Source organism: Uloborus diversus, chromosome 1, assembly GCF_026930045.1.
Source record: "Uloborus diversus isolate 005 chromosome 1, Udiv.v.3.1, whole genome shotgun sequence".
NCBI classification, from domain to species: domain Eukaryota; kingdom Metazoa; phylum Arthropoda; class Arachnida; order Araneae; family Uloboridae; genus Uloborus; species Uloborus diversus.
In genome coordinates, this window is record NC_072731.1 from 29,181,986 (window position 1) to 29,199,631 (window position 17,646).

At 33.7% G+C, this 17,646-nt stretch overlaps 1 protein-coding gene across 1 annotated transcript in view; it reads right to left on the reverse strand.

The window, feature by feature from the left end:
* Positions 1 to 2,786: 2,786 nt before the first annotated feature.
* Positions 2,787 to 17,646, reverse strand: part of LOC129228588 (eIF-2-alpha kinase activator GCN1-like) — a 176,527-nt gene continuing 161,667 nt past the window's right edge. The window contains exons 50-54 of the mRNA XM_054863273.1: positions 11,378 to 11,589; positions 11,068 to 11,216; positions 9,065 to 9,169; positions 8,312 to 8,524; positions 2,787 to 3,033 (exon numbers count right to left, since the gene is read on the reverse strand). Coding sequence (XP_054719248.1) covers positions 2,905 to 3,033; positions 8,312 to 8,524; positions 9,065 to 9,169; positions 11,068 to 11,216; positions 11,378 to 11,589 — 808 coding nt within the window. The 3' untranslated portion in view covers positions 2,787 to 2,904. The remainder of the gene's footprint in view (positions 3,034 to 8,311; positions 8,525 to 9,064; positions 9,170 to 11,067; positions 11,217 to 11,377; positions 11,590 to 17,646) is intronic.

Sequence of the window (17,646 nt, forward strand, 5' to 3'; positions counted from 1 at the left end):
ATATTACATACCGCCTCCATTAATATCATGGTTTTCTCAAGAAACTACGAAATGATTTCTTTCATTTTGCATTTTTTATAAGCTGAAAAAGAAAAAGCTATTCTTTCGCAAATAGCTTTCTGGATCAAAATAATTCTTTTAGGTACGCCAGTACATTTTTTGAAGAATGTTAGTTATTGATTCCATCAAAGAAAAATTAATGGACGAATCGCGATACAGTAAAACCTGTAAAGTTGACCACCCTTGTAAGTTGATTACCTGTCTATGTTGACCACCAATATGCACCAAATTTGGCTGAGAACTATATAACAAACCCTTTGTAAGTTGACCACCTGTCTAAGTTGACCACTAAAGTAATGTACCGCGAGTGGTCAACTTACACAGGTTTCACTGTATTACGTTCCCTTGAATTCAAAACCAGCTAGTTAAATGTATAAATGCATTCTGCCACTCTAGGACTCCAGTATGACTTCTTTAGCAAACAAAAATGCTATTATTCAAAATATGCTCTATGTGTGTTTTGTGTTCTGTTTAATTAACTATATAAAAGAACGCTATGGAGAAGTCAATAAAAAAATTGTGAATAAAATATTTAAAGAAATTCATCCTTTTGGGGGGGCACGGGCCTCCCCCCCCTTAAATCCACTACTGAGTAGAACAGTAGTGAGCTAAATTAATTACGTCATAAATTATTTGTGGGCAACAGTTTGAACTTATTCATGCAAAGCAGTATCATTTATATTACTAATGTGTGTAGTTTTCTTTCTTTTCTTTTTTTTACCCACACTTTCTTGTTTTTCACGACGATTTCACATTAAAAAATGCCTTTCACTTAAACCTGATTTTTAAGGATACTACTAGTTCTTAAAAATTCAACGAACTGATAATAAAATGTAACCAGTTTTAAATCAATATTAAAAAAATAATAATAATTGAAATATTTGATACCAATAGGAATTCAAATAAAAGAGTGCAGATTACATCTGTGACGAACTGTTATAAATAGTAATAATGAATTTGTAAATTAACAGATATTGGGATAAATTATATAGAAATATATATATATATATATATATATATATTATTAAAAAAGTTTTCACATTAAAATAAAAATTAAACGAAAACAGATTTTTTCCCGGGCAAAAAAAAAAAAATCTTCACGTAATTATATAACTTGGCTTGAGTTACATGTTACTGTAATCTCAAAGAAGCTAGAAGCTTATTTTTTTTAATGAATAATTTCATACTTTTAATATCTTAATTTTTATGAGCAAAATGGATAAATAATTAACTTGGCAACACACTGAAACTCATGGCTATGACACAATTAAAAGTAAAACGACGTGTTCTTAAAATAATTTTGCTACAGTTATTGAGACATTTTGAAACTAACTAAACAATAGAAAATTTACATTAAAAATAAATAAAATAACTAGTATATTTAAATTTTGACGGTTTTGATATCTTAAACTCCGAAAAATCAGTTTTGAAAACAGGGCAAATATTTTACTACTGCTAGCAATTTATTAGGTGCCGTTACATAGTTGAGCTTTACAATATTTGAAGGAACTATTTATCATGATTTTAGTGAATGTCCTTATTATCCCATGAAAATTAACAAACCATCAGACAGTTTCATGAAAAGTAAAAAATATTACAATTTCAACTAGAGTTTCATAAAGTATCTGAAATTGCGCATCAGTATTGATGAAAACATTTAAAATACATAAATAATCTTTCAATGTACTTCGATATAGTAATTTTGAACTGTTTGAACATCTTAATGCACTACACCAAGGCATCTTCACATTAAAGATAGCGTTTGATGAAAAATACGAATAGCAAAGAGAAAATATCTAGTATTCCGCACAGTGAAATCGCACAGGCAACGACACAAAATGGCGGACTGAACCCACGTGACTGCCCGCCTCCAATCGCAGTCGAAAGCGGCGCGCAGTGCATGGATCAAAGTGTGTCGCCACTTAAAAGACGGATCCAGGACTTTAACTTGACGGACCCCATTCTGACCTCAGAGAGAGAAATACTAATGTTCTAGACCAATCATCTGGGTGGAACATGGATAAGTAACACCATCTAATCATAAACATTTCGTTCCGAAATTTGGTCGCACACTAGCGTCGCTCGGATTCTTGAGTACCTTCCCCCTTAACGCAAATAAGTGTGATTCGGACAGGACGAGCAGCCGCTGACGCAATCGTGCGTCGTTCGTCCCAAATGGGTTAAAAAGGGTGAAAAGTTTCTTCAGAACACCTTTTTATTAATATGCAGTTTAATATTTTTTTTTTACTAAGGTAAAATTCAACATTTTTGTATGTATATTGTTAGTTACATAAGTTACGGTTAAAAATCTCTGAACATTCGTTGATAAAAAGATATACTTTTCAATGAGCGAAACTCTGTATTTTTCTACTGTAGAGATATGGAGAAAGTTGCGGAACGACACAAAATGGCGGACGCTGGAGCGTGTCGCTACTTAAGAGACAGATTGAGGGCTTTACTGTGGACACCGGACACCTATTAAGGACAAAAAACATTGTCCCATTAGTGTCCGCATTAGAAAAAATTTATTGTATATGCAAAAATCTGAAAATTTCAAAGCAAATTTTTAAAACTTACTTCCTTGGCTTAATATACGGTTTTGAATTTCTTGAGAGATTTAATTCCTCATTTTTTAATAAAATTATGGGGATATTCATATCTTGAAATAAATATTACAGATCAGAAGAAATAATTTTTTGCTTCAATGACAAATAAAATTAATCTTCTACAGTTGAAAAATTTATTATAAGAAAGAAGTCCATAGCACTTTACAGATTGCAGCAGGATTTTTGTCCTTTTCCAACTAAAGAAAAATTTCATTAAACCTAAAAATGTCAATGCTTGTCAAGTTAATAGCGTATCATCTAACTCTTCTTCCTTTGGTTCTGGTTGGCTGGCAACTTTCTTTAAAACTTTGGCAATCACATCATGTAAAGCTTCCCTTGCACCAACATCTAAAGCATTTAAACATTCCTAAAATAAAAGGACATAATTAGCATTTTGAAAAATCTTATCTTCATTATTATTATTATCATCTTTTTAAACCTTCAGGAGGATTTCTTAAAAATTTGATCCTATTTCACAAGAGCAGCATTTGTGCAAAATTCCTACAAACAAAACCCAACATATTGGGAAGAAAATGACTTTTGAAAGATTTAAATTTCTCTCAAAGTTTGGAGCAAATTTTGTTACTCATCATGATGCATGAAGAATCAAATTGTCTAAACAAAGTTGAGAAATGAAGAGCACAATTAATCATTTCCATTCATACACATTAGCAGATATGGAAACGATTCACTTTCATTACACAATACTACTCAAATAATTAGTGCACATTGGAATTTCAATTATTTATCAGTCTCTGGATAAAACCATTATCTGGATGTCATAGTTGGGCTGCTGTCTTTAGGGCCCCACCCAACCGGTTAAACCACAAAGAGTGGTAGTTGCAGGTAGAGATGAAAAAAGTCGGGGGGAAAAGCAGAAAATTTCAAAAAAAAAAAAAATTGTTTTTTCCCCAAAGGGGTTCATTTCCACTCCAGAAAAATTAAAAATTTAAATTTTTTCAACTATACAGGAAGTTTTAATTGAAATTTTCAGCAAAAAGTGATAGAATTAAAATTTTCTCATACTTAAATTATGATGCTATATCCTCCTCTCCTCCTTGTATGTTAAAACACTGTCTAACTTTGAAAATGAAAGTTGTTGTAGAATAAAATAATTTGGATATAGATTTTAAAAAAAACATTTAATACTTTATGCACAAAAAATGAAACAAATATCCCTAGTGAAGAATTTGTTTTCTTCTTCGTGAAACAAACATGCATAAGACATTAATGTATTGGAAAGGGTTCAAAGGCGAGCTACAAAGCTAATAAATGGACTTTCTCACTTGGACTATGATTCCAGGCTTAGAAGGCTAAAAATGTACAGTCTTGAGCAGAGAAGAGACCGAGGGGACATGATTCAGTTGTTTAAATTTATTAAAATGAAAGATGTTACGGGGCTGAAGTTTAGCACTGAAAACAGGACAAGGGGTCATTATTTTAAGCTATTTAAATCTCAGGCTAACATGGGTGTTAGGAAAAATTATTATTTTAGCAGGGTAATGGAACCTTGGAACAGTTTACCAGAAGAGGTGGTAATGAGCAAGGGAGTAGATAGTTTTAAGAGGGCCATTGATCTTCACTGGGGATTGTAAATTGACTAGGACCAGTCTAGCTGGGCCCAGAGCCTGTTGCTGGTCGTCACTTTTGTATTTGTATAACTTCAATCACAGAACTATATTTCTGCTGACTGTGAATCAAATGTGCAGGGTGCGGCAAACAAACTCGGACAAGCAATTTTCCATGTAACTTTATTAAAAATAAGTAAGTTAACAAAACACACAAGAAATAAAAAAAATGAGAAGACCTTCAGCAATCAATAAATTTAATTGGTTTCAAACTGGCAGCCTTTTGCAGCAATACAGAGGTGCAACTGCTTATTGAAATTTTCATCCAAGGGTCGCAAGTCTTTTACTATTAATCAATCATATTCCCAATAAAGCAATTGGTTTAGAGAGTCCAAACTTTTGGGTAGAGCTTTGACTTTAAAATAGGCCAAACAGTGTAATGAATGGTATTGAGGTCCAGCTCATAGAACATCCGATCTAAAGATGATATCATGTTAAAATCATTGCGCCTTGCACCACTTTTGTCTTTTTAGCCATATGAGCTGGTGTGTCAAATCAAAGTCCAGTCTACATTGCTGTGCTGAAGTGCTCTTAAATCCATAGAAGTATAACAGCTTCTAAAATGTCCTTCTGATACACTTTTTGATTCATTTTACCACCTCCACAAAACCAGAGTTTTTTGTCGCTTGTGTTGATTCCATCACAAACCAAATCCTATGGTTCTGGGGTTCATGGCCGTAGCCAGCAAAGGGAAGGGGGGGGGGGGGGGGGGTGTTCTCCCCAAAATTTTCAAAGTTTCCAATGCTAGGGAAAAAAATCCCTAAAAATTTTGTTTTTTGGACTTGCCCCCGAAAATTAGCGACAAGTGGCCCACAAACCCCTCTTCCTACTAACATTACTGAAGATCTTCTAAATTTTGTATTTTAAAAGCTAACTTCAATCCCCCCCCCCCCACCCACCTTTCTTCTTGCCAACCTCATTAAAGATTGTCTTAAATTCAGTTTTCAGGGCTTAAATTTTGAAAAATTTTTGGTGAGAGCTTGAAACCCCCTTCCTCTTACATCATTGAAAATCAACCAAAATTACGTTTTTGGAGCTTCAATTGAGAAAGACTGCCGGTACGCTTAACGTTACCAAAGATGGTCTGCAATCCTGTTTTGAAGATTTCAATCCCAAAAAAATCCCCTGAATCTCTCTTCTCCACAACATTTTTAAAGATAGTCTAAAACTGCCTTTTTGCAAACTATAATTTTGAAAATTTTTGGGGGAGTGCCCCCAACCCCCCTTTTCATAGCATAATAGGTGATAATTAAATTGTATTTTAAAAGATTCAATTTCATAAAAGGACCAGGGGAACGCCCCTGAAAACGTCCCCTCCTTTTACATTACCAAAAATTGTCTAAAATGCATTTTTAAAACTAAATTAAGAAAATTTCTGGGGTTGAGCCTTTGAATCTCTCCTTCTCATCACCAAAAATCTTCTAAAACTGGATTTTTAGAGTTAAAATTAAAAAAAAAAAAAAAAATCGCTGGTGAGCTCCCAAACCCTCCTTCTATTAACATAGTTAGAGGATATAACAATTGCGCTTTTACAATTGTAATTGCAAAAAATGGGCGGGGGATCATCCTCAAACCTCTTCTCCAACATTACCAAAGATCATCAAAACTGCATTTTTGAAACCACAAATCCTTAAACTTTCTAGGGGAGAAGTGTATTTAAGACACATGTGATGGGGAAAAATAGAAAGCCTTTGATTTGATACACCTCCTTACTTTTTTGACCTAGGCTAAAAGAAGGTTTCGACCCCTTTGACAAGATCAAAGAGAGTCCAAAATTGCATTTTTGGGTCCTTAATTTTGGAAAACTTTTGTGTCCGAGTCCCAGATTCCTTCCATCCTCCTTAATATATCACTAAAGGTAACTTGAAATTATATTATCAGAATTTTGATTTCAAAAATTTATGGAAGGACAGCTGCCAATCACCCAACCCCTTATGCTGTGGTATCAAATATAATCAAAAATTATATTTCTTGGACTTTGATTGCAAACAATTTTCTCTAAGGTACCTCTTTCCCTTGTCTAACATTGTTGAAGAGAACTTTAAAATGTACCAAGGGAAAGCTCCTAAATTTCCATCTCCTTCCCATAAACTCACCCATGGAAAATTTCTTATGGCGTTTTTGAAGTCTTATTGTCAAAAATTTGAGAACTCCCCAAACCTTCTCTTCTTCCTCAGTGTCATCCAGCATCAGCTTTATAACTTCAAAAAATTTCCGAGTTAGAGCTACCCACCTCATACTAACAACTCCCTTAACATGTCAGAATGTATCCCAAAACTGCGTTTTTAAAACTTCAAAAACAAAATTTTCCTGGGACAGTCCCAAATGCAATTTTAAGGCTTCAAAAATTTCCAGAGGAATGTGCACTAAACCAGATCCTTTCCCTAGTGTTACAACCAAATGTAGCCTGAAATTGCATTTTTTTAAAAAAATGTTTTTTGAAATTGCGTCTAAAATGAGATACCGAACCCAGTGTCAGTTTGGCGTGCATTTCAAAATTGCTCCTAGTTCTGCTCCTCCCTCACAAACAATCATTTGGGTGCTCCTGATCCTAAGAGCTCATGAAAAGTGATTGGTGGTATGTATTACTATTTCATGTCCAACTTGAGGGCCAATTAAAGGTCTTCAAGTCATTGGTATCTTTGGCAATTGCGACATCTACAACACCACACATCGTTTACTGAATCAACAAAACTTACATTATTGAATGTTGATTAAATGATATTATAAAAATTGTCTGAAAAAACATTTGCTCACATTTTGATAAAATAACTTTAACTCTTAATAATTCAGTAAAATTACTGTTCAAAAGAAAAAATCAAAACAACCCATAGTATCGGCTCTGCCCCCCCCCCATTGCCATATGTCTACCAATGCACAATATGCTTCAGAAACAATAGCAACAGATGACTCTTTGTCGAAAATTTATGACCCCCCCCCCCCCCCGAAACAAAATCCTGGCTACGGTCTTGCTGGAGGTTATAAGTTGGTTAAGTGGAAAATCAGTGAAAGGTATCTCTTCTAGGTGGAATTGCGGCCTGGCTCAAACATTTCTGGCATTTTTGGAGTCATATAAATTCGTTTTCTTCAGCAAAAGCCTGAACTTTTTCGAATTCGTAAAGCTTTTCTTCGAGCTCTCTTTTTGCCCTTAGCCGCACTGATCGGTCACAAATGCCCGTCTCACCAATGATTTCTCTTGCGGAAACCCAAGGATTTCATTGAACTCACTTTTGGATGACCTGATGATTAACGGAAATGTTCACTGTTCGCTTTTTTACGCTTCCTGGGGTTTGGTGCTCTTCTCTCAAAATTTTTAGAAATTGAAATTCTTAAAACTTAATTTCAGAGTATCTTTGTTGAAATTATAGAAAAGGGCTTTGGGAACCTTCCCCTGGAGTTTGACCCTCTTTTAAGTGCAGTTTTATAGGTAGAGCATCACTCACAAAAGGCAAAGCATTGCTCCCTAATGCCACCCCCGGCTACTATCCTAGAGCTATGCAGTGCACATACATTGATTGGGGCTGTAAATTTAAAACCAACTTTTGAATTCCACCAAACTTTCCTGATGTATTTGATGCACCACAAAGCAGCCCTCTTAAGTCCAGAAAAGGTAAGTCTAGATAAGCGAACGAGAACATCTTTTAGTATATTAAAAGCGAATGAGAACATCTTTTAGTATATTAAATAGAGTCTTTGCCTTAATACTTAATTTCACAAAGGCCAGCAAATTTCTCAAATGTCAAGTTGTTTAGCAAAAATAAAATTGTCTTCCCATAAAGTACTCCTCAAGCAAAAGCAATCGCCATTTTCTCTAAATAATGGCACTCACAAACAAATTATAAAGGGGGGCCAAGCTCCCCCCCCTCAAGGATTCAGCACTAGTGTGAACCACCTGGAGAGGTAATCAGTAAGTTAAACAAGAAAAGGCATTAAACTTTATTAAAAAAATGGCAGCTACCTCAGTGTTACACTTTAAAATTGTACTGTATTCAAAAGATTAATAATAAAAAAACATACCTGAGATCTTTCTTCAGAAGTACGTAGATCAAGAAGAGTAACTAAGGCAAATTCACTGTTTGATTTAACTATAGTATTTTTCTCTTTTGTGCCATTAACTAGGTGAGGAATGAAAGATTTGGTGACATACATCGGCAAACTGTAGTTTCTTGCTAAGAAATTCACTGTGAGAGCAACAGCCTGTTTTACCTCATTTGTAGAATGGTTCATACTCTAAAATACAGAAAAGAGAAAGACTAAAGAAACATATACATATTTTTGCTAGACTTCAGAATCAAATTAAAAATAAAGAAAAAAGAAAAAGCATGAATATTATAACAATTTAAAAATACCTTAACTTCAGTAAATTATACATTTTCTCAGTTCCCATGAGATGGAACACTTGAATTTCATTGGCATAATTTGCTGGTTTCATAATGTTGAGATTCTTAAGATTTTTTTAAAACTATTTATGCAGACTGTAGAATTATGAATACGTGTTTTGAAATACTGCTTTTAATTTACAAGGATTTTTAACCGCACTGAAATCACATTGCACAAGAAATTTCTAATCATTGTTGAACATGAATTGAGAAAAAAAATTAATTACTTTATGCATTTGCAAAAAAGAACCAGTAACTATTAAACATATATATATATACTATGTATATTAAACTAATATTTTGTCATCAGTATTCTTAGATTTTACTCAAACTTTTGCTAAATTTTCTGGTATATAGATATACATTACAGTAATAATAAACCAAATCTTACTTTTGAAAATGTCGTCAGTAACAACTGTTGAATTTGTTCTTCAGTCTGTAACTTGTGTGCCATATAGTAACCAGCTGCTCTCACTCCACTCAAAACAATTGCCAGCTAGAAAACCCATGAAAGATTTTTTTTTTATTCAAAAATTTTCACGTTGAATAGCAGCTAACTTTTATGTTATAAGTAGCACATAACATAAGTGACACACAATAAAAAATTTTCAATGAGGAAAATACATTTATTTAAAAAATGGGGGGGGGGGATAGAAAAGAAGTATCTTGCAATTTCATTTGTTTCCTTCTTTTTTTTTTTCGAACAGTAAAAAATATTACCACAAAAATGGTACAACTTTGTGCCAAGGGGGCAACGATGCGCCATTGTTGCCATAGAGATGATCTTGCTCTCTAGAGGCCTCTTTTTCGAATTTTTGAACTCCAAAAAAATTCACCAAGAGGTATAACCATTTATGTATTTCAAGAAGCTCTATCAGAGAATGCCATTGTTGTTGTATACCTTAGATAAGTCGTTTTTAGTGCGTGGTTTGCCTCACTCGTGGAAGAGCAAAAAGTCTCCTTTCCAAGATCTGGTAAATTCAAATTTGCTTTACTATTTTGTCAGTTATGAATTAAGCCGTTTGTTGACTTAAAATGTTTCATACTTTTCACAAGCTCACAACAATTATCGAAAATGTTAATGTTGGGGTACAACAATGTGGGCCACCTATTTTTCACATTTTTTAGAGGTTTGGAGCTTTATTTTTTCTATGTAGGGATGCTTTTGTCATATTTTGTGTTATTTATTGTAAATAATGGCAAGAAAAGACAGAAGAAAACTTGGGGGTTCCCCTAACGCCTGTATTCATAGGAATTTTTGAAGAAGGTGCTGACTGAAATCCAGACCAAATATAAACAGAGATGATTTTTAAAAATTATTTATTTTGATGAGATCTAAAGTGTGAAATGCGATTTCACTTTTCGCTTAAAACATGTCAGACCTATGTATTTTCTAAGATCTAAGTATCAGTACCTGGGCTTTAGCTGGTGAGAGTTCTCTAGTTTTCAAATCTTTCTATGTCAAAACCTTGACAGATAATAAAGAACGTTACCTACATTTACCATGTTGAACTTTATTAATTACTCGAGACAACAAGTGATGATTAAACCTTTAAAAATTGAAAAAAAAAAAGGTACATGATGGGCTAAAAAATGTTTTTATACATTTTCAAGCAGACAGCAACTTGTATCCTCAGAAAACAATAGGCCAGATCAAGTTTTCAATGTTTTTTTTAGTTTAAAATGAAATGGTCCATAGTTCTACCCCACAACTATGGGCCACAAGGAAAAAATTCCCCTTCCTCTTCTTTCCAATTGATATTTTTTCTAAACATTTCATTTGAAAGATTAGATTTATAGTTACCATTGCTTAAAACCTCAAACTTCTAAATCAAAGATATACACACAATTTTAATTGAAAACATAGAAAAATGGCTCATAGTTGGACCATTTTACAGTACTTTTTTTTAATCATAATTTGACTACAGTTTGGTGTAAATGTTTTCTATTGTCTTAGTGATAGGTCAGATCAGTCACATGACCCTTTTTACTGAATATCAGATCCAAAAGTAATCATATAACCTGAATTTTTGTCAAAAGTCATACAAAGTTTAGCCCTATGTTTTAAAACATTCTATCAAGAACTTCTAGGATTTAAAAACAAAAACTATCTTTCAAACTTCAATGGCAGAAAATATGTTATTTCAACCATGCCATTGAAGCAAAAAGGTGAACTTATGTCAACAATTTCTCTTCACCTTAAAACCATTCAAAAATATAAGATACCTTGAAACAAATGCAAAATTTACACTCAAGTTTCAAAAAATGCGTGAATTCGTTATTCATTCTGCGGTAATTTTTAAACAAAATCACATTTATAATTTTAAAGTACCATTTTATTTAAAACTTTTTGGGACAACATATTAAAGAAGAAACAAGAAAAATGTATCTTACTCTATCTGCTGTTAAATAGGCTAAGATAACTTTGGTAATTCTTTCATTCCACTGCTCCTTTAACAATCTGTTCGGTGCTTCTTTCAGCGCAACCATTAATGCAACACTTCTTCCATGCCTTAGAGTCCAATCAAGAGAAGTATCATCATCTAAAAGTAAGGCACCAAATTTCAACGTTACTCATGCAAAATTTGAGAATACTGTAGTGAATAAATTTCTTTTAATTTTTTGCCGGGCACATAATCACATTTTCATACTTGCTGAGATAGGTTTTGTATGTAAATAGGTATAGTGCATAAGGAGGTTTTACCTAATAAATGTTCATGAACTACATCCTCAAATTCGTCTTCTGGCAAAAATTCACACAAAGTGCCTAAACAAGCAGCAGCTACTACTCTGCAAGAATCATCAGAATGACCAAGCATGCTAGTCACAGTATTGATTACACTTCGTCTAACTGGATCTGACATTTTGTCTCCGGCCGGTTTGATGGTGCAACGTAATGCATGAAGCATGGTCTCTCTATAGAAAAAAAAAGAAAAATTATTTTAGCTACCACAAAAAGGAAATACTTTTAAAATCATTGGTTGAAATCCAGCAAATTATACACAAAATAAAAATTGATAAATTGATTAAGATATACTACACAGAAAGTCAAACACCTTCAATTAATATGTATGTTAGCAGCAACAAGTTTACTTGTTATCCATGATAAACGCAACAAACTTTATTTAAATTTAACAATTTTGTATGGAAAAAGTTGGGGTGGCCGGGATAATTGTGAATGGTTTTTGATGTTTTCAAGAAAAATCAATTAAAAAATGTTTAAAAATATCACATTTTGGAATTTATATTCAAACTTATACATTAATCAGGATGTACCACACAAATTTTTAACAAATTTTTTGCAAAAAAAAAAAAAAATTATTGGGCATTCACAATCACCCAGAACAGATTTGTAAACCATATGAATTTTGGGGTAATTGTAAATGGCATCAGAAATGCCATTTAGAATGTATTATAATAAAATTGTGGTAGATGTGAATAAAGCTCTGTTCAAGATATTCACTTTTACCCTACTTTGAAAATAACTATTCATTTTTAGTGCTAACAATTCCTCTTGTATAACACCAGTCACAAATTTCTCAAATTTATTAAAAAGAGCAAGTTGGAAATAATAGGAAAAAACTTATAATAGATGTTTAATACAACTAAAAATGATATATTCTATCGATTGAAAGAAAATGCAAACTTAAATTGTAAACTCAGTCTTTCCTTTTTTATGTAAATATCTCAAAAAAAAAAAAAAAATTAAAGATTACAAGTCTATAAAATTACCACTTTGAGAAAAAAAAATAACTCAAATAAAATGTTTAATTTATTAGTGAGACTTAAAACATAGCCTTATTGTTCATTTACATCCACAAACCAATTGAAACTACAGGTTATTCTTCGATTCTTGTACGCTCCCACATCCCTGAACCCCAACAAGAGGTGGGGGACTGACAAGGGATAACTGACCTGATTTTTCAAACTATCCTGCTCGATCATCCCTGAATGGGATGAAATTTCATAGAGGTGTAGAGATGTCTTTGAAACTAACTTGATGCTAATTTTCAGCTTCCGAGATCCAAATCCTAAGAACAGGGTTCATACTCTATTTGGATGGAAAAATTCCATGACTTCAATGAAAATTTCATGACCTCTTTACTCGAAGAGAATAGCACTATTTAATCTCAAACTTGATAATTTTTGGAAATGAGCATTAGCAAAACGTCTACATGAGTGCCACAGCTGCATTGAAGCACTTATATTTTATTTATAAATTGGCAGAATGATATTGAATGGCACAAAGGTTGAACAAGTCATCACTAAGTTTCAATAAATTTGCTTCAAAAGTTTCCTTTTAGTGTCAACAGCGCATTTAATCATCAACGTTACTTGACAGTATTTTGGTTCTTTAAAGTAAAGCCACATAGTTTAGTTTTTTATGTTTCTAAATCAGATCTTTTTTGAAAAAACCATTTAGTAATGAATCAATCTTCTGATTCAAAAATATACTTGTTTTGTTTACTTATTTGCACTTTTTCATATGCATATAAATTAATAGGTGCAGAAATTTTAGAACATGTTTGATTCCTGACATTGAACGTAGCAGTGGGTCGCATGGATTAGTTTTGCGAGCCGTATGTTGGGCACTACTGTTTTAAAAGTATTAGAATTTCTCTTTTTCTGTATTCTATCGCCTGACTAAAGATCTTTATTTTCTAAAACCTTCAACAAATTAAGATAAACTCTGATAAGTTTAATGATAAAGTTCTTACGAGTGATGGAATCAAACTCTGATGTAATTGAATTGCTTTTTTTTATATTTGAGTTGGCGTGGCAAAACTAAGAAAGTTGAAATTTTGCTACTACAGAATACGAAACATAAGAAGTGTCGAAAATAACAGTAAATTCAAAATCGGTGATGTCCAAGCAGTAAAATCACATCGCAAAAAAAAGGCAAGCGGCTGCGTCAGAAGTGGATGCAATGAGATTTCAAAATACAGATTTGATTTTGGGATCATTCAATTTCCCACTTTTAATAGCTTTTATGTGCTATACTGTTAAATCACTCAAGATTTCTAATGCTCCTTTAGTTACTGTTACTTTCTCTTTGTCCAGGACAATTTTCCATGACTTGAAATAAATTTCCATGACTTTCAATGAAAATTTCAATTTTCCATGACTTTTCCAGGTTTGAAATTCACTTATTTTTTTTCCCATGACTTTCCAGGATTTCCATGACCCGTACGAACCCTGTAAGGATCTAGGATCTCCAAAATATAGTGCTCCAAAATGGCGGATCAGATTTGTGAGAAGAATTACCATGTTGTGGGCAAGGTTACAGAAAACTTTATTGCACTGGAAGCAAGAAATTTTGGGAGCTTAAAGTACATTTGGTAGTTGATTCGTTCTAGTATTTATGTGAGTTTGAGCTCATAAGATTTTGAGTAGCACGCATATAAACTCTTGAAAAAAAATGATCTTTTATACTGAAACCATCATTTTTGAAACCATTTAATTAAGTAAGATGATTAGATCTCATGGTTTTCTGACATGAGTCTAAAACTACACTATGTAGAGCATAATTACAGCTATTGCTCAACGTTCATGACTCAGGCGTTATAGAGTAATTGACCTAAAACTTTGATTCTTGTTGTTTCAAATTATCAACTTTGAGACCATGTAGTTAAAAAAGTTGAATGAAGTTGTAAAAACTTCATTCTTTTTCAATAATGTATTTTTTTATTTGATAAATTATGAAGTTTTCGCACCCCATTTTTTTAAACAAAAAATCTAGAGGTATCTGCAATGAACCTGGGTGTGTTGAAAAGCCTGCAACTTAGCCTTAAGCTCAGAGTTAGGGAGCAGAAACAGTGGGATGCTATTTGTCACAGGTTGGATGTTGCAGATTCTTGAGAAAGATAACAGATCATTTCTTAGCTGCACATAATGTATATACATATAATAATTATAATAAAAGTGAAAAATATTGAAAAGACCACACCAAAAGCCCATAGATGTGCAACGCATCAAAACTAAAAAGTCAAGTAAATATACAAATACAAAAGTGACGACCAGCAACAGGCTCTGGGCCCAGCTAGACTGGTTCCTAGTCAATTTACAATCCCCAGTGAAGATCAATGGCCCTCTTAAAATTGTCTACTCCCTTGCTCATTACCACCTCTTCCGGTAAGCTGTTCCAAGGTTCCACTACCCTGCTAAAATAATAATTTTTCCTAATATCCATGTTAGCCTGAGATTTAAATAGCTTAAAACAATGACCCCTTGTCCTGTTTTCAGTGCTAAACTTCAGCCCCGTAACATCTTTCATTTTAATAAATTTAAACAACTGAATCATGTCCCCTCGGTCTCTTCTTTGCTCAAGACTGTACATTTTAAGCCTTCTAAGCCTGGAATCATAATTTAAGTGGGAAAATTCACTTATTAGCCTTGTAGTCCGCCTTTGAACCCTTTCCAATACATTAATGTCTTTCTTAAGATAAGGAGACCAAAACTGAACAGCATACTCCAAATGGGGTCTTACCAAACTTCTATATAAAGGCAGAAGAACTTCTTTAGATTTGTTTGAAATAGATCTATTGATAAACCCAAGTATCTTATTGGCTTTGTTGCTAGCAATGTTGCACTGTTGGCTAAACTTTAAATCCTGACTTATTAAGACCCCCAGATCAGTAACTTTGTCTGCCTGACTAATGACTGAATCTTGCAAATAATAACTTGTGCACTTATTTCCATGCCCTAAATGTAGCACTTGACATTTCCCAACATTAACAGCCATACCCCATTTATCAGCCCACTCCGTAATATGATCTAGATCCTCTTGCAGCTGATTTGCTTGTTCTTAATTTTCTACAGTCCCCATAACTTTGACATCATCAGCAAAACAATTCATGTTCCCAGAAATATTTTTGTGAATATCGTTCATAAAGACAATGAACAAAACAGGCCCTAACACTGATCCTTGAGGAACCCCGCTTAAGACCTCACTCCAATTAGAATAATTTCCCCTTACAACTACTCTTTGTTTCCTTCCAGTCAGCCAGTTTTTTACCCAAATGAAAGTTTTCCCTCCTATTCCTATATCAGCTAATTTGCTAAGTAGAGCAACATGCGGTACCTTATCGAAAGCTTGTTGAAAATCAATGTAAACAACATCTACAGGCATCTTATTGTCCAAAGCCATGGTAACTTTGTCATAGAAATGTAATAAATTAGTTGCACAAGATTTACCTGTACCGTAACTAGTACTGACTAGTAACCGTACTGAAAACTAGTCAATAGATTATTAGTCTCTAGAAAATTTACTATCTTAATTTTCATCAAAGTTTCAAAACTTTTGCAAACCACCGAAGTTAGACTCACAGGTCTGTAATTTCCCGCACTCCCTTTAGACCCTTTCTTGAAGAGCGGTGTAATGTTAGCCAGCTTCCAGTCCTCTGGCATTGTCCCCGAATTATAAGAAGCATTGAAAATGTTTGCGATTACATCTGCTAATTCCTCTGCACATTCAACTAAAATTTTTGGATAAATATTATCTGGTCCCGGAGCCTTAGTCTCTTTAATTTTTTTCAAATGAAGTAAAACGTCATTCCTGGAAAATACAACGTCATATGGCTTGCATATTTTATACGTAAGCCAAATTGGTATTTGGCTTGCATATAAAATATGAAAGCCAAATACCAAATATTAAATAAATTATATAAAAAATAATGATGATAAAAAGAAAAATTGCAAACAGATATTTAATAGCAAAAGACAAAGTATGAATCCAGAGCTCATCAGCCATGGAGGATTCAATAAATATGGTCAAATGACCAAAAAATTTTTTTAACTATGAACTAAAAGAGAATGTTAAGCTCCAGTACATACAATGTTACTTTATATTGCATGTACTGCAGCTTAAACATTCTCTTTTAGTTAAAAAAAATTTTTGGTCTTTTGACCATATTTATTGAATCATCCACGGCTGATGAGCTCTGGATTCATACTTTGTCTTTTCCTATTAAATAGCTGTTTGCAATTTTCCTTTTTATCATCATTATTTTTTATGTGATTTCTGTATTTATAATCTGCAAAATGAACTACTCAGTTCAACAAATTTGATTTTTTTCCCTACCCTTGGGGTGTACCTCCTGATGTGGCCCCAGGCTATTTTGGGATTTTTTCATTTTTTAGTTCTTTTAAAAAAAAATTCTTTCTAGTTCAATCCTTATATTGCTATGATATATATATATATATATATATATATATATACACTGCTCGACATTGAAAATGTAACACCAAGAAGGAGTGGTCAGAAAGTGATGAAATTTGGAAAAAAGATAAAGACAGCGAGGAATAATAAATGATCTTAATTTCAAAATGATTGACAGAATAGAGTGTAAGAACGGTGTCGTCTCAGTAGGATGTAGGACCATCACAGACAGCGATAAACGAAGAAACACGTCTAGGCATAAAGTCAATAAGGATGCGGATGGTGTCCAGAGGGATGGCTCTCCATTCCCTTTCAACTATTTGCCACAGTTCGTCTTCTGAACGAGGCAGGGACAGAGTCTACAAACGGCGTCCAATCACATTCCACACATGTTCGATTGGTGACAGGTCAGGAGAGTATGATGGCCAGGGAAGCATCTGTGTGCCTTGGACAGCATGTTGGCAGATGTGAGCACTGTGTGGTCGGGAGTTATCTTGCTGAAAAATTGCATTAGGTAGCCCTTGAACGAAAAGGATTGCCACCGGCCGCAGAATATTATCCAATTATCGTTGGGCTGTCATAGTGCCCTGAATAAGAACTAGAGGTGATATGGAGTTGTATGCAATTGCGCCCCAAACCATTATTCCACGTTGTTGTGCAGTGGGACGTTCCAGTTATTGCCAGATTAGATCCGTCTCCACGTAGACGCCACTCACGTATGCGGCGACTATCACTGGATAAATATTAGAGGGATTCATCTGAGAACACAACATTTCGGCATTCCTGTCATCCTCGTCGCTCTAGTCAAGCACCAT